This window comes from Schistocerca gregaria, chromosome 1 (genome assembly GCF_023897955.1).
Source record: "Schistocerca gregaria isolate iqSchGreg1 chromosome 1, iqSchGreg1.2, whole genome shotgun sequence".
Lineage (NCBI taxonomy): Eukaryota > Metazoa > Arthropoda > Insecta > Orthoptera > Acrididae > Schistocerca > Schistocerca gregaria.
The window spans coordinates 572,261,439-572,286,080 of NC_064920.1; the positions used below are offsets into that span (position 1 = coordinate 572,261,439).

General features: G+C 41.0%; 1 protein-coding gene across 6 annotated transcripts in view; it reads left to right on the plus strand.

The window, feature by feature from the left end:
• Window positions 1-24,642, plus strand: part of LOC126356406 (lethal(3)malignant brain tumor-like protein 3) — an 89,371-nt gene that overhangs the window by 16,708 nt on the left and 48,021 nt on the right. For all 6 annotated transcript variants that reach the window (XM_050007368.1, XM_050007370.1, XM_050007369.1 and 3 more), the window contains 4 exons: window positions 1,960-3,125; window positions 8,480-8,773; window positions 21,524-21,710; window positions 21,845-22,344. In XM_050007368.1, the coding sequence (XP_049863325.1) occupies window positions 1,960-3,125; window positions 8,480-8,773; window positions 21,524-21,710; window positions 21,845-22,344 (2,147 nt within the window). The remainder of the gene's footprint in view (window positions 1-1,959; window positions 3,126-8,479; window positions 8,774-21,523; window positions 21,711-21,844; window positions 22,345-24,642) is intronic.

Sequence of the window (24,642 nt, forward strand, 5' to 3'; positions counted from 1 at the left end):
TGCCTGTCTACTGGCACTTTCCCACTTGGTAAGTCTTGGAATCTTTGTTTTAATATATTTTTGCCATGTGGAAGTTTCTTTCTATTTTATTTACATATTTTTATTTTATGTCACTTAGTAGTGTAGTATCCTGGTAAACATTTCCTGCAAAAATTCGTTTTCTTGGATCGATTTCATGTTGTTTTTGGGCTGTTTGACTGGTCTATTAGATTTGTAAGAAAATACAATACATAATCTTTTGTACCAGTTATTCCTCTTAGCCGTTTAGTTCCATTACGGTAGTTTAAGTTTAAATCTGTGGAGTTTGCTAATGATAATAATGCTGATTATTCACACACTCAGTTAATCACAAAAACATATAGTGATCGTCACTTGATGTTCAAATGTTACTGTTTATTCAGTTGAACTAATGTGACACAATTCCCTTTTGTCTGTGGGAAAGATTTTTTTTTCTCCCTAGAACACTTGACATGTGACTTAGGAAATGTTCAGAAATCAGCTTAAGATGTATTCAAAAACCAGTTGGGATGCATTTCACAATCTAATGAATAATCAATAGAACAGTGTGTGCTGGATGCTAGATGCTTTGCGAAACAAGTTATTTGAATTTTATGTCCCATGAAATTGCCACCTGGGGCAGGTACCCAGTTTTGTCCCCACCTAAATCAGGGTCTGCTGTTGCAATATGTTCACTGTATGCAATATACCATGTGTGATGTAAATAATTTATTATACACACTACTTTTTTTGCAGTAAATGCACCCCTTTTCTCACATCTGTATTTTTTTTTGTTGCCATGAAGTGCTCCCCACCCCCCCCCCCCCCCCCCACCCCCCCATTCTTTTACATGAAGCAATTTTCTTTTATCTTTTTAAAATGCAACAAACTTAAAAATTAAATTATGTGACCAATGGAGGTATTCCAAACTAGGACTTGAATTATAAATTTTGCTTTCGTAGTTAATGCTCCATCAGCTAATTTTAACTCTATCCCACATCTTGTTAATGTATCAACACATTTAACCGCTTAATTTAACGATTTTTTTTTTCAAATTATGTTCCAAATAATAATATTTTTTGATTAAAGAAAACTATCCCATTATGAATGACATTACATATAGACATATAAAGAGTGCTTTTAAAGCTCAGAATAATGAGTTGCAAAATTTTGAAAACCACCGATTACAAAGTCCTGCGTATACTCGTGCACTGGAATTTGACTAAAATAGCCTGTGTATTATGTGTAGCTGTCAAATCTAACCATGAATTTCCTATTAACATAAATTTTGGAGGAGCTGGCTGGAGTGCAGTGGATGTATTTATCTGATACCACAGGTGAGCAATTGTCACTCAGCTGCCCAAGTGTAGTCACTTTTGGTCTCTAGTGAAATAACATCACATTTTTCTTCACTTTCGAGTTGCTAAATTCAACCTCGACCTCAGGATCACTATAGTAATCTATCTTTTTTTTTCTTCCTAAACAACAATATAGAAGAGATATAGATGATATCTAGTGGCAACTATTTCAACAAAAACATGATAGCCAAGCTGCAAATGTAGTACCAGACTTGCTCTTGCAGCCAAACACATAACTATCAATGCTGAAACAGATATAAGCAGGGTTTTATTTTTGCATAGATCGGTTCTTAAGTTGCTTGAGTATATTCAGGATTTTAAGTTTCTATCAAAATAATAAAAATGAGATAACTCAGAGTTGTATGTTAAATGGTTAATTGCATGTTCAGTTTTCTGTAGATTGAAAGTTTCATTCTGGAAATGTTAGTTGTGAGGGGATTTCCTCAAAGACTCTTCACATAAGACTAATGCTAAAAGAATATCAGTGATATTTATTGCTTGATTATAACTACATAGTTATCTTCTGACTGATTGATGGTAACATGTGTGAATCTTTGCTTTTTTTGTTGTTTAATAATTTCATTGTTATTATCATTTTTTCCAGTTCTTCGTGATTCTTCAAAAGTACTACCAACCACACCTACACTTCAACCAGCAACAGTGAAGCCCAATGGCTTGCTGATACCTGAAGTTACATCCAGTACACTAACTTTAACTCCAGTGCCTTCAGAAGCACACACCCAATCTGTGCCAATAGTGACCCAGCAGCCAGTGATACTTCCTGCACCTCCTGTGTTGCAACCACAGCAGCCAAGACCAGAGCCATTGGCACAGCAACGACAAAGAGTCCAACAGCAGCAGCCTCAGCAGCAGCAGCAGCAACAACAACAACAACAACAAAAGCCACAGCAATTGCAGCTTCTACAACACCATCCTCAAAAACAGCAACAAGTGGTACAACTGCAACCAGAACAGCAGCAGCATCTACTTCAACAGCAGCAGAAAGTGAAACAGGAGCAGCAGCAACTACTTCAACAGAAAGTGAAACAGGAGCAGCAGCAACAGAAATTAAAGCAGGAACAGCAGTTACAGAAACTTAAACAGGAGCAACAACAGCAACTGCAGAAGTTAAAGCAAGAACAGCAGCAGCAGAAACATCAGCTAGTTCCCAGCTCATGTGCTATTGCTGTTGTTCCAACTACTGGGACAGCCACAGTCATTTCTGTTCCTGCTGTTGTCACTTCATCTCATGGGACTTTATCTGTTGTCCCTAAGCTTAAGGAAGACAGCACACGTATTAATACTGTTGTCACAACTGTCACAACAACTAGTATCACCAGTGTTACAACTGTTAGCAGTTCAGCCTTGGGAACCGTACCTGCTGCCTTCAAAGCAAAGGATGATAGTGGCTGTACTGTAACTGCAGCAGCAATAGCTGGAACGACTGCCGTCATCACTGTTCCTGTTTCTGTTAGCCCATCTCCTCGTTCTGCATCTGGTGCTCCAAAGATGGTGGAAGATAACACACGTACTTCTGTGCTTGCCACGAGCACTGCAACAGCTTCTCTCATCACTATTCCCAATGCTGGTACATCACCTCATGCAACTGTATCAGTTGCTCCCAAGATGAAAGAAGATAGTGTACGTACAACCTCTGTTCTCACAACTGCTGGGACCACCATCATCAGTATTCCTGCCGCAGTCAGTCCATCTCCTTCCACAGTATGTGCAGCTGTAAAATCAAAAGAAGATGGCACACGTAACACACAGGTGATGAGGCATTTCTCAGAGGTAGCTAAACAATAACTATTAAACTTTTTCTGTAATTGCATTATTGATTTGTTTTATGTAATGCATGGATATCATATATAAGGTTATTTAAGTTCACTGTCCTGAACTGAATAACACATTCCCAATTTAATGTTCATCCATTAAAAAAGAGAAGGTAGAAATAAACTAAAGCAAGAGCAACCTAATGTAGGCTTACATGATCTGTAACAAGAAGTAAACGCTGTTATGAGCTGCTTCTAGGGCTGTATTCACGGGATGAACCAGGCTGACACTGAAACACACATGAGATCTATTACTGAACTTATTTTTCTTAATAATTGTTCGATTTCTACATGTAAAGCAAATGGCTACTTTTCACTTTGCATGACTTTTTAGTTCTGTAATGTTTCTCATTTGATCTTGAAGACCGTTTGTAGTTAAAAATTCTCATGTTTTTACACGTAGCAGTGTAGCATCCAACCTTCTTAATAAACTACTTAACATTCCATAATTCATTATAAGACATAATGAAAATGAAAGCTCCTAAACTAGCCACAGTGAGGTAATAATTTTAATATTAAAAATATATAACCTCATTGCTGATAGTTTTGGAGCTTTCATTTTCTTTATGTATTATTATGATATATACAATGCTGCAGGCACAACAGAACACAAAATATTTTTGTAATTTGTTGTGGTTGTTGTCAGGTATTGGTATTTGTAGACAGACATGCACTTGATTTACAAACCTTTTATTGAAAACCGGCATTAGAGAATAACTTAATGTTTGCAACATTCTAGGCCATGTATTAGTGGGAATGGAATTAACTGAAGGACAAAAGAATTTTTGGAATGTTGATGTCACTTCTTTCAGAAGTAAATGTGGGTTACTGAATTTCTTTAATGCTACAACCACAAGCTGACAAGATTCTGCATGGGCGCAGTGTAGCATCGGGGAGGGGGGGGGGGGGGGGGTACTGAATTACCAACTATGGATGTGGATGTAACGCTAGGCCCACATGTAACTTTAAAATCATCCATGAATAGGAAACTCCAAATATATTTGAATTTTCCCTCAACAGGTCATTTAAATGCTATGGTCTTCCAGTCGCTCATATTTTACCTTATAAAAGGCAGGCAGTTAATTCTTGCCCATGCCCTACATTTAAGTGAAATGCACATTGTGTATTCTAAACTAGTAGTGGAGAATGTTCTATAAGTTAATGCAAGAAGAGACTTTCCTTTGGATGGACATAACATTTCACTCAATTGCTTTGTAGTTGAGATGAGAAACAGCAGATGCCAAAAATACAAATATATTTATTTAACAACAGTGGAAATTCCTGGATGTGATAATATGTAAAATAAAGGAAAGATAGTCACTTAACTATAGCTCACCAATGCGTTGGGCATAGAAACACTAAACCAAATACAGTACTTATACTAGCTTTTGAGCTCTTGCTCTTTCTCCAGAAAAAGTACGCACATTCATGACACAACCACACAGACATCCAAATGCTTGCAACTGTGGCTGTGGTGAGACTGACACTATGTCTCAGAATGTGAATGTGTGTACCTTTTTCTAGAGAAAGAACAAGAGCTCAGAAGCTAGTGTAAATATTGTATTCTGTTGATTGCTTCTGTGTGCCACACATCTGTAAGCTATAGGTGAGTGGTTTCCTTGAATTTATTTTACAAATATATTTATAAATGTTTTATTGCCCAAACTGACTGATATGCTAAATCTTCTATAAGACAGTGTGCCTTGTTGTACTAAATGTTCCTTTTTGAAATTTTCATGTTTTTACATGTAGCAGTGTAACATCCAAGCTCCTTAATAAACTACTTAACATTCCACAATTTATTATAAGACATAAAGAAAAAACTGCATAGGTTGTACAGATGGAATGAATTCTGGCAGCATTTTCTAAAATAAAGAGTATTGTTATTCTACTGCAAACGATGCAGTTGGTGAGTCTGTCTATGAATTTGTAGTCATAATATTTTGAAAAGGATAGTTACTACTCACAATGTAGCAGATATGCGAAGTTGCAGGTAGATGCAACAAAATAATTGTCAAACAAATCATTCGGCCAAACAGGCCTTCGTCAGAGTATATCACACACACACACACACACACACACACACACACACACACACACACACACACACAAATGCAACTCTACACATACATGACCTCAATCTCTGGCTGCCAAGGCCAGATCTAGCCAAGCCTTAGCAGCCAGGGGCTGTGGTCTCATGCATTTTATGTGTGTGTTTTTTTGGTTATCTACTCTGAAGAAGGCATGTTTGGCCAAAAGCTTTGTTTGACAGTCTTTTTGTTGTGCCTATCTGTGACTCAGCATCTCTGCTATATGGCAAGTAGCAACTATCCTTTTCATAATATTGTCATTATTCCATACTGGATTTTCCACTGTTTGAATTTCTAGTCATAGATGTTTTCACCTACAGTAAACAATCTGACAGAGGCAAGTTCAGACAAAATGTGTTGTAAACTTATGTATGCAAAACTGTTACTGCTTTCAACTAAAAGATTTGAAGGAATGCAGAATAAAATACTAAACCTCATTTTAGGAGATGACGTGTACCTCTGGTTAAAGAACTTGAGGACACCTCTCCTTCACAGATGTTTGGACTATGAAAAACATCTATACAATTATATGGACTTCAAAGCAACCCGATTTGTTGAATTTCATTTGGGCTAATGAATAAATGAAATCCAGTGTGTGTGGAAATAGGAACATCAAAATATCCATCAGCATACCCAATATTGTCATTGACAGGAAATGATGGCTATTGAAGCTGAACTATTTTGCAAACAACAATGGTATGTAATCATCTCGTACAACATCCAGCAGGAATACAAATATTAACAGGGGATCAACACACAGACAGTACACATGGTGATTCATGTTGACAGCAATAATATTCTGTAATCATTTCAAGATACTGAAAACGTTGTTTGACAACTGTTAGATCACAAAGCAGAAAGTATTTTTTGTGTGTGTGTGTGTGTGTGTGTGTGTATGTGGGGGGGGGGGGGGGGGGGGAAGCAAAGCAACTTCTCCTTTCTTTCAACGATATGTGAAAAGCAACAACTAAGTCATTTCCACATCATCTGAGAGATTTTGACAAAAGGAATTCATTAAGTGGTATTAGCAGTGCAGGTTTTCATTAAATCTGATGGGAGAGGTGTGACCGTTACCACAGAACCCCATGTGTCACTCTGCTGGCTTGCTTCAGCCACTGATACGCACCAGAAATGTTAAATGTTCTGAATGTTGCTCGCCCAGCTTGCATACATAGACTGCTCAGCTGGCTGCCAGTATAAACATGGTGTAAGGGAAGGAACTCTGAAGGCTAGTCAAAAACAGCAGCATTTAGGATAAAACTATGTTGCACTAAGCAATCAAAATTATCTCAACCTACACCTGACATTGCATAATGAGTTCCAGACTCTACGGATATGATATCAGTTTTTAGCAGATGACCTTGTGTTTTACACAGTAAAGTATGTGGTCAGCATATTATAAGTTCACTGGTTATCCACAAACTTGTTGTTATTAAACATAATAGGAAAGTAAGGTAACAAATAGGTAACATCTTTAAAAATATGCTATATACTTTAAGCAAAGCAGACAATCCAACATGTTTTCGGACATGTGGGCTGTTAGCCAATGATCTTGCATTATAACTGTTATTGCAATTACTATTCTGCTAACTTACATTTACCATAGATCAGCATCATTTCTACCTCGTTTTCATTGATACACATTTTACTCACACATACCTCCAACTAGAGATGGTTGACTGAAGGGCCAGTGTTCATTTTCCTTGTGTTTCTGTCTGTTTGCTGCCAACTCGAGCAAGTGGACGAGTTTTGTTATTGTCGGTACAAGTGCAGTGCTCTACTACAGAAGGGTCAAAGTCAGTTTTGTGTGACAGTTTTGCTAATGTCGTATTTATATGAAAGTATTCTGTGATACATTTTTCAGCAGGAATTTGGTTTCTGAATAAAGACAGCTAGAGTGCTATTTAAAAAAGGCTTACTGTTGTTCATATCTTCACAAGAAACAAAGATAAAAGGAAGATAGTCGTGCTGTTTAATGTTCCACTGATTACTAAATAACATTACTTTATAATTTTATTTTCCTTCTGAACAAGGTAATGGAGACTCCAAAAAATGCAGTTCAAGAAATTCCAATTTATTTTAACATATAAATATTAGCTCATAAAAGATTGTACTAATATACTAGTGTTGCTGAAACTCAAATGTAATAAAGTATCCCATGTAAGAAATCATTTGTAGTGGTAACTGCTGTTGTCTCCTCTGCTTTGATCAAAATGAAAGCTATAAAAATCTGGGAAACCAGTTATTCTAACTATGTCATTGCACTTTTTTTTATGCTTTCGTGCCATTACTGAATAATTTCTCATTAACAATATTTGTGTAAGAGGAATGTCTACTAACTAGTTTTGAAATAAGTAGCATTTGGAACTGCATGAGGAACATACAAATTAGAAAACATGGTTAGCCCTTAAAACTTTCGTATTGTTCAGTGAGAGATCAGGCAAACTAGCCGAGGAGGAGAGCAATTGAACTGGAGAAACTAAGGATAAAGGGCCTAGTATAAATTAAGACTTTGTCCATGTTAACAGCTAAGTACATGTGGGGCACCCAAAGCCCATCTTCACACAGGGCGGTGTTGAATACAGTTATCATGCTGTACTGAACAAGACCTAAAGGTCAACTAGTAGATCTCTTGCAGGTCATGGCTACATTGGCTGTGTATGTTCTGTCAGTGCTGAGACTAGGGTTTATGCTACTGTTAGAATTCGTGGAGCAGATTTTACATCAGGGCTGTTCCTAATGGTAAGAGCCATGAGCCATGATTTGATATGTTGTAGTTTGTAACAGGTGGGAGGAGTGGAAAGGAGTTTTGGAACGGTGGACCCTTTGGTGAATTTTGTTTTATGGGCATTAAAGCGATGGCCTTGGATTACAGCCTAATGCCCAATAAAACAAAATTCACCAAGAACTCAAACACAATTGACGAAAGCTTGCAGTGTAAACTCTCTTGTCACAACCTGAACTAAAGAACTCACACTTGATGTGTCAACTGATTATTGTGTTTTACAGTCCAGATTATTGCAGCTTAATCAACTTCTTTATTTCATAATTCTTACTCATGATTATTGATATATACTGTTGTTAGAATTCTCTCTAAAACTTTTTATCACGTAAATTTTTGTCTCTTGATCAGTATCACAAATGTAGGCACAGCCCAGTAAAAATTGTTAGTTTAAAAATAAATTTAAATTTTTATCCACAGGACCTAAACCGTTGCCTGCAGGAGGCAGTCGATTCATTTTCACCACCCCATGTTCAGAATGATGAAGTAACACTGATAAAAGTGGTCAAACCAGATGGGCCTGATGCTTCTCCCCGGCCTGCACAGTTGCCACCAGAGGATGATGTCAAAATAGAACTCGTGAAGCAGGATATCACAGTGAGACAAAGCCAGCCACCAACTCAGGCCACCGATATTGACAGTGATGACTTTGATCCCATGAAAGTTCTTGAATGGAAGAATGGAGTTGGCACTCTACCAGGTAGTGACCTTAAGGTGAGTTTAACACAGTTTCTTTATTTGACTTGTTTCAAGTGATAGTGACAGCTGTCACAGTTTTTCATGTATTAATATTGTTAGAAATTCAGATACAAAACTTACATGTACACTGATATGCCAAAACCTTGTGAAGACTGGCCACTATGATGCTGGATGCCGCCTGGTCGGATTGCAGCCATGTGACGTGATAACAAAAAGTATGTAAGTGGGGCAGACGTGGACGAGGGACCAACTTAGCGAAGATATGGGCTGAAAATGGGGAAATACATTGGAATAAGCAACTTTGACAAAGATAAGGTTATTATTATGCAGAGCCTGTGAATGAGTATCTCGAAAAGGGGGTAGCTGGTCAAATGTTCTCATGCCGTCTGTGCATCTATGGAAAGAGGTAGGACATTGAAACTGTCACTAGGTGCTAAATAGTTGGACATCCATGACTCTTCACAGAACATGAGGTTTGGGTGCTTTAAAGTAGGATAGATGGTGATCTGTAATGTTTCTGCCAAAAGAACACAATGCTGGTGTATGCATAAGCGTTTTGGAGTACAACAGTCATTGTACATTGTTGAACAGTGAGCTCCGCAGCAGACCACTCCTGTGTGCTCATATGTTGACCCAATGCCACCATCAGTTATAATTGCAGTGGGCACGGGACCATTGGGATTCAGCCATTGATCAATGGAAATGTGTTGACTGTTTGGGTGAATCATGTTTTGGTCTCCTCCACAAACACCATCATTGAAGTGAATGGTGGCTCAAGACTTGCAGTGTTCCTTGGATGCAGGCTGTTGGGAGTAGTATTATGCTACAGGAGACATTCTCCTGTCCTTGCATGGGAGCTTTGGTAGTAATCAAAGACATGCTGACATCTGTGAACCACCTGCATCTCTTCACGCTTGATGTCTTCTCATCTTTCACCAATACAATTAGTGTGTCTGTGTCAGAACCATGCTACAGTGGTCTGAGGAGCATAATAGTGAACTCATTTGATGTCTTGGTGACCAAATTCACATGATGTAAATCCTATGGAACCCATCTGGGTCACTATCGGGCACTATCACCATGTTCACAAATCAGCAGCCCGTTATTTACCCGATTTACATGACCTGTGCATAGACATCTATTGCCACACACTTCCATAAACCTACCAAGAAATTGTCTGATCACTGATACACAGAATCAGTGAAGTATTTTCTTCCAAAGGTGGATAAACAAGCTATTAAGCAGGTGGTCATAATTTTATGGCTAAACAGTGTATTTTACCTCTCAATTATTAACGTGCAGCTTTGTATTTTGAATTCTGAGCATTTGTTGCTGGCTCTCTCTCTCTCTCTCTCTCTCTCTCTCTCTCTCTCTCTCTCTCTCTCTCTCTGTGTGTGTGTGTGTGTGTGTGTGTGTGTGTGTGTGTGTGTGTGTGTGTGTGTGTGTGTGTGTGTGTGCGCGCACGCGCGCGTGCGTGTTCAAAGAACATAACACAGGAAATGCGAAACAAAAGTCATAAGATCCACAGGTTAAAAGGTATTTTTACATAATAATTGCACTGAATTATCAAGAACTCACACTGAGCAGTGACACAGCTGTTAGCGCACTGGACTTTCATTTGGCAGGCTGGCCATCCAGATTTAGGTTCTCTGTGATTCTCTCAATCGCTTCAGGCAAATGCCAGAATGGTTCTTTTGAAAAGTTACAGCCAATATCTTTCCATAATCTGACCTTTGCTCAATCTCTGATTACTTCATAGTCAATGGGACATTAAATTCTTGTCTTCAGGAGATCACAGTGGTGTCAGTTACAATTAGCAAAACTAGTGTAACTTTACCTGACTTACAAACAATGGAAAACCCAGGAGGCAAACCAGCCAGAGACAGTGATCCTGTGTACGTGAGTTTGTTTGTGTGAATATGTGTGTGTGTGTCTTTTGTCTATTTCAAAAGATTGCTTATTGGTCGAAAGATTACTTGTTTAGCAGCCTTCTTGTTGTGCCTGTCTGTGATTCGACATTTCCACTGTATGGAAAGCAGCACTTTATCCTTTTCATAATTTTGTCTGAACTTCTTTTGATAAGAATAACATAAGAAACATAACATGTAATTGCTCTACGTAGCAACTAAGAAGAGATATTTCAGAATAATGTTTCTTTTCTGTCACGTGTACCTTAAGTTACAAATATTAGCTAAATCAGTAATAAATTGAAAATACATAAGAGTATCTGTAAGCACTCACTTATATAACATAATCCCATAAAACAAGTATTTTTACCTCCATCAGAAGAAGAATTTCTGTTATTACATAATGAAAATTGTTTTTATACAGGATTCATAAAATATGAAGATGTAGCAAATTGAGCAAAAAATTATGACAGAATACAAGCAAAGTATAAAGTGATACGAGTAAGAGGATGTCAGAAATACAGCACAATAAATATGTTTGAGTATTTCTATGTTACTTAAAAAAAAAAAAACTGTGTTTTGTGAATGAGCACTGCTTATAATACAATAAGATACAAACTTCGTAGTAAAAAACAAAGGTGTCATTTGGAACTTGGCAAGCAGTCACACCATCCCATCTATACAATTTATAGGATGGTGTGCCATAAAGACACACAATGATATTAGGTCACCCGTGTATGTACTAATGAAACAACTGGACTTCTGTGGACTATTGCAAGTACCAACTCAGAAATTCATCATCATTTGTGAAAATTTTAAAAGTGGGAGACTGAATGCAAGTTATGTATTGATGATTTAAGTTCTCATTCACTGGTCATGAGAGTTGTTCTCCAAGAAACACTCTCTATATTGAAACAAGGTTTTGATTTTCATGTGTTAAGCTTGTTTCATTATTAGTTAGTGATGGCACACTTCTTGCATGAAGGAAACTATTATGAATAAGTTGATGGGGTTGCTGATTGAAGTGGCACTTTGAGTCATATATGAGAGGACCAAAATTCAGTTCCCCAACCAAACATGCAGATTTAGGTTTCCAGTAGTCTCCTATTATCACTTAAGGCAAGGACCAGAATGCTTCCTTTGGAAAGGACACAACCAGTTTCTTTTTCTAATTGAAGCAAGAACTCCATATCTAATGACTTCTTAATCTTCCTTTCTTGCTTCTTTCCTTCTATTGGGCTTGCCTCAGTAATCATTTGAATGCTGACCAAGAAAGGCATCAAGTCTGTCTTCCAACCATCTGCAAAAATAAGAAATCTTCTGGACCTTGTGAAAGTTAACCTAGGGCTTCTTATACTGAAGACTCTCACATTCTGTCTAACCAACTACAAAGATAAGAACTTTCTAGACAGTGTGAAAGGTAACCTCAGGCTTCACACACCTGCAGTCTTTCGCATCCTTTTCGACTGTGGAAAATCTTACATTGGACCAACATGGTGATGTGTCTCATGACATGCAGAAAGTATGAAATATGTACACTATAAGACTTGAACCAGAAGACAAGTCTGCACTGTCTGCCTGAACATCGTTTATGAGAGGAAACAAAAACATCATCATACTGCACAGTATGGGTCTGTGGTGTGTCTCTGCAATTGTTGTGGAATAATCATAATGAGATTTAATGGATCACTGCCACCAAGTTCTAGATGATGACACTATGACAGACTGGCATTTTGCCAGGAGGTAAGAGTGCAGAATATGATACTCTTAAAACATGTCTACACCTTGGGAATATATGCAGGCTATAGCACAAAGAATATTTTGTTGAAATTTTTAATAACGAGAAATTTAGCACAATTCTTTCTATTCTTGGAAGTCTTGATTTGTACACAGTTTTGAAGGAAGGAAGATTGGTTTCTACACTATGTGATCAAAAGTATCCGGACACGCCCAAAAACATGTTTTTCATATTAAGTGCATTGTGCTGCCACACTGCCAGGTACTCCAGATCAGCGACCTCAGTAGTCATTAGACATCATGAGAGAGCAGAATTGGGCACTCTGCAGAACTCAAGGACTTTGAACATGGTCAGGCGATTGGGTATTACTTGTGCCATGTGTCTGTTCATGAGATTTCCACACTCCTAAACATCCATAGGTCCACTGTTTCGGATGAGATAGTGAAGTGGAAACATGAAGGGACACGTACAGCACAAAAGCGTACAGGCCGACCTCGTCTGTTGACTGACAGAGACCGCCAACTGTTGAAAAGGTTCATAATGTGTATTAGGCAGACATCTATCCAGACCATCACACAGGAATTCCAAACTGCATCAGGATCCATTGCAAGTACTATGATAGTTAGGCAGGAGGCGAGAAAACTTAGATTTCATGGTCGAGCGACTGCTCCTAATCCGCGCACATGCTGGTAAATGCCAAATGACACCTCGCTTGGTGTAAGGAGCGTAAACATTTAACGATTGAACACTGGAAAAACTTTATGTGGAGTGACGAATCATGGAACACAATGTGGCGATCTGACGGCAGGGTGTGGGATGGTGAATACGTAGTGAATGTCATCTGCCAGCTTGTGTAGTGCCAACAGTAAAATTCGGAGTCGATGGTGTTATGGTGTGGTCGTGTTTTTCATGGAGGGGTCTTGCACCCCTTGTTGTTTTGCATGGCACTATCACAGCACAAACCTACATTGATGTTTTAAGCACCTTGTTGCTTTCTACTGTTGAAGAGCAATTCTAGGAAGGCAATTGCGTCTTTCAACACGATCGAGCACCTTTTCATAATGCACGGCCTGTGGCGGAGTGGTTACATGACAATAACTTCCGTGTAATGGACTGGCTGGCACAGAGTCCTGACCTGAACCCTATAGAACAGCTTTGGGATGTTTTGGAACATTGACTTCGTGCCAAGCATCACCGACTGACATCAGCACCTCTCCTCAGTGCTTAACTCCGTGAAGAATAAACTGCCATTTCCCAAGAAACCTTTCAGCACTTGTTTGAACGTACGCCTGCGAGAGTGGAAGCTGTCATCAAGGCTAAGGGTGGGCAACACCATACCGAATTCCAGCATTACCAATGGAGGGCACCACAAACTTGTAAGTCATTTTCAGCCAGGCATCCGGATACTTTTGATCACAGTGTATGTCCCGTCGACATTGAGGTGATTAGAGATGGAGCACAATCTTAGATGGCATCAACGATGGGGAAGGAAATTGGCTGTGCCCTTTCAGAGCAACCATCCCATCATTTGCCAGGAGTGATTTAGGGAAATCACGGTAAATCTAAATCTAGAAGGCTGGACATGGGTTTGAACCATCGTCCTCCCGAATGTTAGTCCAGTGTTCACACAGTTTTCATGTATTGCGGCTTGTCTCTGAAATATGATGCAGACGAGATTTCTAAATGAATGAATGAGCTGCAAGAACAATAATACGAAGAAAGACATGCAATTATAATTGTACAGATAAGGAACTGAGCAATAGAGAGGCACTTCAAAATGCTCTTGATTGCTGTATCTCATTAATGATGCTTTGATTCTTTAATCGGTGTGCATTAATGTCATTGGAATTGTTTGCCCTGTCTCTGTTGAGAGTTTGTGCATGGCACACACAGAGCCCAAAAGTATTGCAGCACATTCTTTCTTCCTTCCCTGGCTGCATTTCCTTCACCCTGCCCCTCCCTCCTTACCCTTGCTCCTTCCCCATTGCCCCTCCCTTCCCTCTCTCTGTGTTCTGACTTGTATAGACCTGGCTATCCACTTAGTTCCCTGTATTGATTGCAATTTTGTTTCTTCTGCCTGTCCTCTTTCATTCTTTTTGGTATTTAGGTCCCCACTTGAGGTCTGACCTGCACACCTAAATTTTCTGTTTTTAGTGTAATCCATTTGTAGAACATCTCCCTCCCTAGTGTCTACAGCGTGGATTCCTCTCCTCTCTTTCCCTCTTTCTTCCTCCACCCTGCTAGGTCACCAGCACGTGTAGCCAGTCCATGAGGCGGGGCTCTTATTTACCTATTTGATTTAACCCTCTGACAAGACAGGGATCACACTATTGATACCTGAGCTGTTCCCTCGAATCATATGCCAGGAGTGGTTACTTGTCTTCCTGGAGCATTGGAACTCCTGGCAACAGCCACAGTGCAAGGCGGCCCTTGCTGTCGCTGGATGGTGCCCATGGGAGAGCCCCTGATCGGAGCGGGTGATATCAGGGCGGATGCTTGGAGCGTGGAGTATATCAAGCTGCAAAAATCTGGCTGCTCTCAAACGGATGTCTCTTTGAATGGTGAAGGATCATTGAATGCTGCTTCGTATGACCTGGCAGCCTTCCCTTGCCTGACTACTTCAGGGGGGCAGGGCTAGGCTTGATGACTTGGGATGAAGCACTTTCCCCACTACCTTTTCTGTACTAGGACAGATGAGGACACATTCACTGCCACATAGCCATTACTTTTTGTGGAGAATATCAAGGACATGTTTGGTCAAGAAGAGTCTCTCAGTAAGATGCAGTTGGACTCCCTGTTGATCAGAGCTTCTTCTGCCACTGAGTCTGCAGCTCTTCATGCTTGTGATCCTGAGTATGGTCCAGGGAGTGATTTTTCATAGGGACTGCATCCTGCAAACTGATGATGCACTCCAGACTAATATAGAGCAAAACATTGTTCATTTTGTTCATGTAGAAGGGTCGCAAAGACAACCACATTGATACCAGTACCTTTATTGTGGCTTTTGAGGGGTATATCCTCCCAGAGGAGGTCAAGGTTATATGCTACAGATGTGACGTGAAGTCGTACGTCCCACCACCCATTAGGTGCTTTTGGTGCTTGCATTTTGGGAATATGTCTTCCCGCTTTGTGGTGGAACCTCTGTGTAGTGGCTGTGGACACCCAATCCATGAGGGAAGCCTCTGTTTTCCGCCACCTGTGTTTATCAATTGTTTTGACTGTCTCTCCCCTCACTCACCGAACTGCCCAGTGTAAAAGAGAGAAAAGAAGATCCAAGAGTACAAGCCTTATGCTGAGGCTCACCTAAAGTATATGAGACACTCCATCCACTGTCACTTTCTTGAACTTTTACCTCTGTTACATCCTTTCCCCCTCTTACAGCTTCCTTACCCCAGCCCCATCCCCCTCTCCCCTCCCCCTCCCGTGCAGTTCCCATAACCTCCCCTCCCGGAGCCATTCCCCCTCCCCAGCCAGATGTGTGCCCCCCTTCTTTGGCACCTGCCAGTGATGGGGCTCCCTCCTGGGGCCCCTCTTCCCAGTATCTCTTAGGCCACAAGCCCACTACCACAACTTGGCCACAAGACTCACCATCTAGACGCCCCAAGGTCGCCTGCTCTCTTTTGTAGACGCCTTTACTCTCTCTGTGCTCTGTTCTCCTCCACCTCTGAAAGATAATAATAAGAAACTTAAGTCCCAAGACAAGGCCCCTCCGGTGATCCCAAAGGTGCCATCTCCACCTTCACAACCTGAGTCTGACATCTTATTTGTAGATGTCATCCCATCCTTGTCGGGGATGACCATTGACTGAGTGACATGACCCCCTCTCAGCTTCTTTATTTCTAACTTGGACTCTCGTCACGTGATCATCCAGTGGAATTGCAAACTGGACTATCGTCACTTGCCGGAAATACAACGTCTTGTTTCCTCATATTCTGTGTTCTGTCTTGTTCTTCAAGAAATGCACTTTCATGATGAGCACACTCCAACATTTCATGGTTATTGGCCATTCTGCTGGAACTGCGCCGGCCCTGGGGTAGCTTCTGGTGAGGCCTGCACTTTGGTTTGCTCTGTTGTCATTAGTGAGTTGATCCCTCTTCATACCAACCTGGAAGTAATAGTGGTTAGAGTGCAAATGACTCCAGCCATCATTGTTTGCAATGTCTACCTTACTTCAGATAGGCCACTCCCTTATGTTGAACTGTCTACCTTAATAGAGCAACTCCCACTCCTGTCCCTCCTCCTCAAGGACTTCCAGTGCTCACCACCCACTGTGGGGGAGTGCCACTTCAACAGGTACGGGTCTCCTAATTGACTAACTTATTACAAACTTCAATTTCTGTGTCTTCAATTACAGTTGCCCTAGCTCTCCTATCTGGACTTGTGGCTTCCCTACATTGGTCATCCCTTGACGATCGTTGTGACAGTGTCGTCTTTCCGGTGATTCTATCATTCCCCTGCTGTCGCAAGGCAGAAAGACACCCCCCCCCCCCCCCCCCCCCCCCCCCCGCCCTCCACAGGCTGGTGTGGCCGAGTGGTGCTAGGAGCTACTGTCTGGAAACATGTGACCACTACGGTCACAGGTTCAAATCCTGCCTAGGGCATGGATGTGTGTGATGTCCTTGGGTTAGTTAGGTTTAAGTAGTTCTAAGTTCTAAGGGACTGATGACCTCAGAAGTTAAGTCCCATAGTGCTCAGAGCCATTTTAACCATTTTTAGACAGCCCCCCATGTTGGGCATTCCACAGAGCCAGTTGGCCTTCATATACATCTGCTGTGCACATTGACACCTCCCTTTTGAATTGCATTGATGCGATCGTGCGAGGAGTCTCTGCCACTATTCTTCATGCTGCTGGCACGGCTGTCCTCCTATCCATAGCTCCCCCTCGTCGTCGACTGGTACCAAGATGGACCAAGAATGTAGCAGTCACCGCCCAGGACTGCTGATGGGTACTTTGGAATTTAAACGACACCCTTTACAGACCAACTTCCTCGCTTTTAAGCGTCTGCATGCTAAAGCTCATTACCTTATTAAGCAGAGTAGAAAAGGTATGCTAGGAGCACTATGATTCCCAGCAGGGAACGTATGCCTCTTCATCGCAGGTCTGATCCAAGCTCTGTAGCCTTCTGGGCGACCAGCGACAGTCAACTGTCCATGGCCTAAACCTCCAAGGTGCTCTGTGCACTGATCCATTGGTCCTTGCAGAACATCTTTAGACACACCTGGTGATGGCATCCCACTACCTTCCACCTGCAGAAATACCAAGTTGAACAGACCCTCCTCTATTTCAACTTGCATCATGCTGAACTGTATTATTTACCCTTCATCGCATGGGAATTGGTGCAGGCTCTTAACCCTTCACAAAACACAGCTCCAGGCCCGGATTCCGTCCACAACCAGATGATCCAACACTTTGACATTATCCAGAGCTAACATCTCCTCAGATCTCCAACCACATTTGGCTCACGAGCACTATCTTGCCACAATGGTGAGACAGTATTGTCATCCCCGTCCTTAAACCCGGGAGGAACCCATGTTGGGTACTCAAATCTCGGGGCCTTTTGTCCCTGTATCAATGTGGCTTTCAGGAAGGATAATCCCCAACTGATCATTTACTCAGATTAGAAACAGCAATCCGACAAGCTTTTACTGTCAGCACCTTGTCACTGTCTTCTTTGGCCTACATAAGGTGTATGACATGGCTTGGCGCCATCACATTTTAGTTGCCCCCATGACTGGGGCTTCCATGGCCATCTTTTGATTTTTATCCGCAAGTTTTTATCTCACTGGCTCTTCCTGGTTCGAGTTGGTGCTTCACTCAATGCCCTTCAGATTCAGGAGAACGCTATCCAACAGGGTTCTGTGTTAATTGTCACCCTCATTCTCATAGCCAACAATGAACTTGTAACCTGTGTGGGGGCCTGTGGTTACCTCAGCATTGTACGTCGAGGATTTTGGCATCTGGTGCAGCTCCCACTTGGTAGCATCTGCTGAGTGCCGGCCACAAAGTGCCATCCGATGGGCCTTTGCTTGGGCCATCTCACAGGGCTTTCAATTTTCTCCCCCCATAACATGGGTTATGAATTTTTGTCATCAACCCACAGTGCACCCCAATCCAGAACTTTATTTAAGTGACCAGCTCCACGATGTTGTAGCACAGTCCCATTTCTTTGCCCTTATTTTTGATAAAAAGCTGACGTGGCTGCCTCATATACACCACCTAAAGACTACATGCATGCAAAAGCTTAATGCTCTCCACCTCCTGGCTGACACATTTAGGGGTGCAGTCCTTGCCACTCTTCTCCATCTCAACCGTGCTCGGGTCCTGTCCAGACTTGTTTATGATAGTCAGGTTTGTGGCTCAGCGGCTCATTCCACTCGGCAACTACTTGACCCTGTTCATCACTACTTGACCCTGTTCATCACTGTGAGGTGCATCTGGCTAGTGGTGCTTTTCGCACTACTCCTGTTGACATTCTTCTCACAGAAGGGTGAGTCTCCCTCTACAAATATGATAGAGCCAACTCTTGGTTTCTTACGCAATCACCATTTGCCAAGTCCCTGATCATCAAGTGACCCTTCGCAAATGAGTCATGTCTGCCTCTTGATTACTGCCCATGGGTGGGATTGCTGGTTGGAATGCATCTCACTTCCCTATGTCTGGATCTCCATATCTACTCACTGGAATGCGCCCTGTGTATTTCCTCTAACACCTATCCTTGGTTGGTGCCTAGACCATGGATTAGGACCGACCTATTCCAGGGTCCTAAAGTCTCTGCCACTCCAGTGGTTTTCCAGCATCTTGTATATGCCATCCTTGCAGAGTTCCAGGGTGCCACCATCTTCTACACTGATGGTTCTAAGATGATAGATAAGGCGGGATACACCTTCATGTCTCCTACTGGCTTAGAACACCATTTATTGCCGGGGTCATGTAGTGTGTTCACAGCAGAGCTCTTAGTCATTCACAGAGCCCTCCATTCTGTTTCTCAGGCCTCCCTCCGCACTGTGTTAATTTGTACTGACTCAATGAGCAGCCTGCAGGGCATCGACCAATGCCAGTCTTCTCACCATTTTGCCTCTCTTATCCATTACCTGCTCTCTGCCCTTTGCCATGTCACCTGATCAGTTGTCTTTCTGTGGGACCCAAGTCAAATGTGCATCCCAGGGAATGAACTGGCTGATGATTTCGCTACAGAAGCAGACACCTCCCCCCTCCCCCCAATTCCATTCCATGATTCCAGCTGTAGATATGCGGATCTATATCATATCTCTCTTTTCCCAAAAGTGGAATGACATCTGGTGCTCTACTGCTCACAGTAATAAACTCCACATGATCAATGAGTTTGCTGCAGTTTGGCACTCTTCCTTCCACTCCTCTCATAAGGCGTCCACTGTCTTATGCTGTCTACGTCATATATTGGTGGAATGTTCCCTTCTTTTGGCCCTTCGTCCTAAGTATCATCTTCCAGATTCCTTAAGTTTAATATTGGTAGATGATTCATGGATGGTTGAACTCGTCCTCAATTTCCTTCATGAAAATGATTTATATTTTGAGATATGAGGTTTTGCTTTACTCCTGGAGCAGGGGCAGGGTGGTTGTGGTTGGAGCCTCTCTCCACATTTTCTCGGTCTGGGACCCATGACCACTCCCTCGTATCCCTCTGTTTTCCCATTTTTTTAGATTTGGACTACCATTTTATATCTTCTACTGTGTGTATTTTATCTTCCTCATTTTATAGTTTGACTCCTCTCCACTTTTAGCGGACGCTCTCTCTTCTGTGTGTAACTTTGGAATCGTGGAACTGATGACCTTGCCGTTTAGTCCCATGCTCCCTCAATCAATCGATCAATCAATCAATCAATAAATTAGCTACAGTTTGATGGTGAGCACTTATGCACATAGACAACTCATTGGTTGCCACCCCTCCTCACTGAGACTGGAGCATAGTAGACACTTAACTATTTTACACTTGACCATAACTGTTACAGGACAGGAAATACGTGTGGGATGAGGTGGTGGATTGGCGTATAAGACAGGTCTTGCATGTTGGTTATCCAACACTTATGATGCAGGATTCAGAGCACAGTTGACATAGGCATGGACTTCTACATGTGTAGATTGGGTTATTGATGTAATTCTGATTTGTATGTGTGTGTGTATATGTGTGTGTGTGGGAGGAGGGGGGGGGGATAGTATTTTTGATAGGATAACCCTTACATTGTTTGCTGAACATGAAGGCCACTACCCAATTGTGACCAGCCAGTCACAAATTCAACCATCCTGTTGCTGAACGTAATGCTTTCCACAACACCAATTACTTCTGTAGGTGCTTCAGTATCTGTATTGTTTGGATCCCTCTGCCACACTCACACCCTCAACAGAACTTTTTAACTGTGTTGAAGGAATTGCCCAACCTCCACTAGTCCCCTCCCTACCATATTACATATACTCTCACTTTGCCTGTCCTCTCATTTTCCACATTACTTCTCCACTTTCCAAACCTTACCTTTGGCCTCCCCTCACATTTGTCCCAAACCTTTCCCTTTTAGTTTTATGAATGTCACCATTTTGAGTCCAGTTTGGATGTTTATGTGCGAGAGAAAATGAACTTACAGTTGGAACAAGTATAATAGTTTGAAAGCTCATAATATCTCCATACTGTTATGTTTTTCTCTGTACCATCATTATTCAATGACAGGTTAGTGGTTGCCTTTCCTTATTATTTCATGAAAGAAGTTTTGTGTAACATATTTTGCCATCACTTATTTTAAAAATATATTGATTGAGTAGTTGCGTTTTCTCATTCTACGTATAATTTCATTATTATAATACTGTTTGATCAAGTTGTAAGACTAGCCAAACAGTCATAGCAAGGCTCATAATTTAGCGACTGTGGGTTATTTCAGTCGATGTAATAAGATTAAAATTTCCGAGACATCAATAGACTGCTTTGTCACTTAGGCAGATAAATTACTGTTAGTCTGTTCTCATTTCTATGGTGACTCTTGCTTAAAAAAATTGAAATTCTATGCTTCTGTTCAACTGCAGCCATTTTCTTTTGTAATCCTGCTGTCAAAGTATGTTAAGTGTAATGAGTGTGTTGTATAATCTCTTTCCAGTTTCGCATGAATGAATTTGGAATTATGGAGATGATTGATGAAGATGACTGTGAAAAGCTGAAGCAAGACTGTAAATCAGCCCCTGAAGCTCAGGAATGTGAAAATACTGAACAAACATCAGCTACAAATGATTGCTCTTCCATTCTTAAGGCTGTGGACAAAAGGGAGGAAAAACATTCCAGTAGCAGTAAGTGTATTCAATACACACATTGTTTTTCTAAATTTAATTCATTCTTTCATGAAATAAAAGTAGGCAGTAAGTAATTTAGTGTTTGAAGAATGGAAAGAAATGTTTAATGATACTGTTTCTATTATTTATAGCTCCCTCTTTACAACAGCAAGTCGTACGTCCTCCCAAGAAGGAGAACCCATCTGGAGGTAATTCAGGACAAGCAGCTGATGGAGGCAGCAGCAGTAGTGGCACTGATGAAATCTATTGTTGTGAGGGATGTGGCTGTTATGGATTGTCAACAGAATTTGTCTCTTCAAGGTTCTGTAGTGATCTTTGTGCTTCAAACTTTGCAAATAGGCGTGCTCAACAGAGCAAGCGTGAACGTGATTTGCTTCTACTCCGTTTGCGGCGACGCAAGAAGCGTTTATTGCAGTTAATGCAACAGCAGCAGTCGCAAAACTATGCACGGCATCGCCTGCGACCAATGCCTCGTGATCGTCAGTTACTTCAGCATTTACAACATCATTATGCTCGTGCTGTGCAAAGTGGCATGGTGTCCAGTACTGCAAAAGAAAACTGTGAAATAGAGATATCTGCACAGCCTGTGGCCAAGTCTGATGAAACAGCAGATGATGTATCAGATGACAAAGTATGTATTTGAAATCACAGTACACATTTGGATTTTCATTTAGAGTAGTTGTATTTTTGATGCTTATAAAACCCATTGGAAAGTGGTGCTTCCTGAACATCGTAATTCATCTATTTTTGTATCTTAAAAAGATGAAGGCAACAGCCACCATCTCACTAATTATTCCGTTGTCGCGCAAGTTCGTGGCATTTTCCATAAGTTTAATAAATGCAACGGATACACATAACAGACTTTAGTCATCAGTAATATATTCTACATCAACATGTCTATCTATATAGATACTCTGCAAATCACATTTAAATGCCTGGCAGAGGATTTATCGAACCACCTTCACAATTCCCTGTTATTCCAATCTCGTATAGCTCGCAGAAAGAACGAACACCTATATCTTTTCACGCGAGCTCTGATTTCCCTTTTTTTATCATGGTGAACATTTCTCCCTATGTAGGTTGGAGTCAACAAAATATTTTCGCATCCAGAGGAGACAGTTAGTGATTGGAATTCATGAGAAGATTCCATCACAACAAAAATGCCTTTCTTTTAATTATGTCCAGCCCAAATCCTGTATCATTTCAATGACACACTCTCCAATATTTTGCGATAATACAAAATGTGCTGCCCTTCCTTGAACTTTTTTGATGTACTCCATCTGTTCTATGTGGCAAGGATCCCACACTGCACAGCAGCATTCTAAACGAGGACGGACAAGCCTACTATGGACAGTCTCCTTAGTAGATCTGTCACATTTTCTGTGTGTTCCTTCCAATTTAAGTTTGTAATTCAGAGGTATTTAGTTGAATTTATGGCCTTTATATTTGACTGATTTAGCGTGTAACCGAAGTTTAACGAATTCCTTTTAGCACTCACTGGATGACCTCACACCTTCTGTTACTTAGAGTCAACTGCCAATTTTTGCACCATTCAGATATCTTTTCTAAATCGTTTTGCAATTTGTTTTGGTCTTCTGATGACTTACTTAGTCAATAAATGACAGTGTCATCTGCAAACAACCTAAGACGGCTGCTCTGATTGTCTCCCAAATCGTTTATACAGATAAGGAACAGCAAAGGGCCTATAACACTACCTTGGGGAATGCACAGAAATCAGTTCTGTTTTACTTGATGACCTTATGTCAGCTAGTATAAACTGTGACCTTTCTGACAGGAAATCACAAATCCAGTCACACGACTGAGACGATATTCCATAAGCACGCAATTTCACTGTGAGCCACTTGTGTGGTAGAGTGTCAAAAGCCTTCTGGAAATTCAGAAATACAGAATCAGTCTGAAATCCCCTGTCAATAGCACTCAACACTTCATCCAAATAAAAGAGCTAGTTGTGTTCCTAAACCCATGTTGACTGTGTGTCAATAGACTGTTTTCTTAGAGGTAATTCATAATGTTCGAACACACTATATGTTCCAAAATCCTGCTGCATATCGAAGTTAATGATATGGGCCTGTAATTAAATGGATTACTCTTATTACCTATCTTGAATATTGGTGTGACCTGTGAAACTTTCCAGTCTTTGGGTATGGATCTTTGGTAGAGCAAATGGTTGTATGTGATTGTAAAATATGGAGCTAATGCGAAATTTAAAATTTTCCTGGTGAACTAAATATTCAAAAAGATTTCGGGCTTGTAGCCGGTCGTCGTTAGCTTCCATCCACGATATTTTGACTGGACAACTGCCAGCCTTCCTCAGGTGAGCCATCGAACACTGACGGACGCCTTCCGTTCCGTAATATATAGCGTGCAGCGAGTATTCAGCACGCGTGTGTCAATATCATTTTTCTAATTTTCACAGGATGTCATGTCATGCCCTCCACTAACAAAACTAGTTATTTCAATAGGTCATTTTCCTGTGTTTAAAATATGGTTTGGTTTGTTGTTATTCGGACTGCTTATAACATTTAAATAGCATTTACCACCAATATTATCACAAAATATCTCTTATTTTTATGTAATTAAAGCTTAAAAACCATTAAATATCAAGATTTGGTCACGTGATCGAAAATGCATTATGTTCCTCCATGGCAGACCTTCAGTGCACAGTATCACTGTTCATTTTTGGAGCATCATCTGCAACCAGCTTTGCGATGGAAGTGGCAACACTTTGTGCACGACCCACTCATCATTTTGTATGACAATGCACAGGCATATACAGCACAAGCTGTGGCTGCTCTGTTCGGTTGATGGGACTGGGAAGTACTGTACCATCCACCATACGCCCTGGACTTAAGTCCTTTTGACTTTGATTTGATTCCGAAGATGAAGGAACCACTTTGTGGCATTCGCG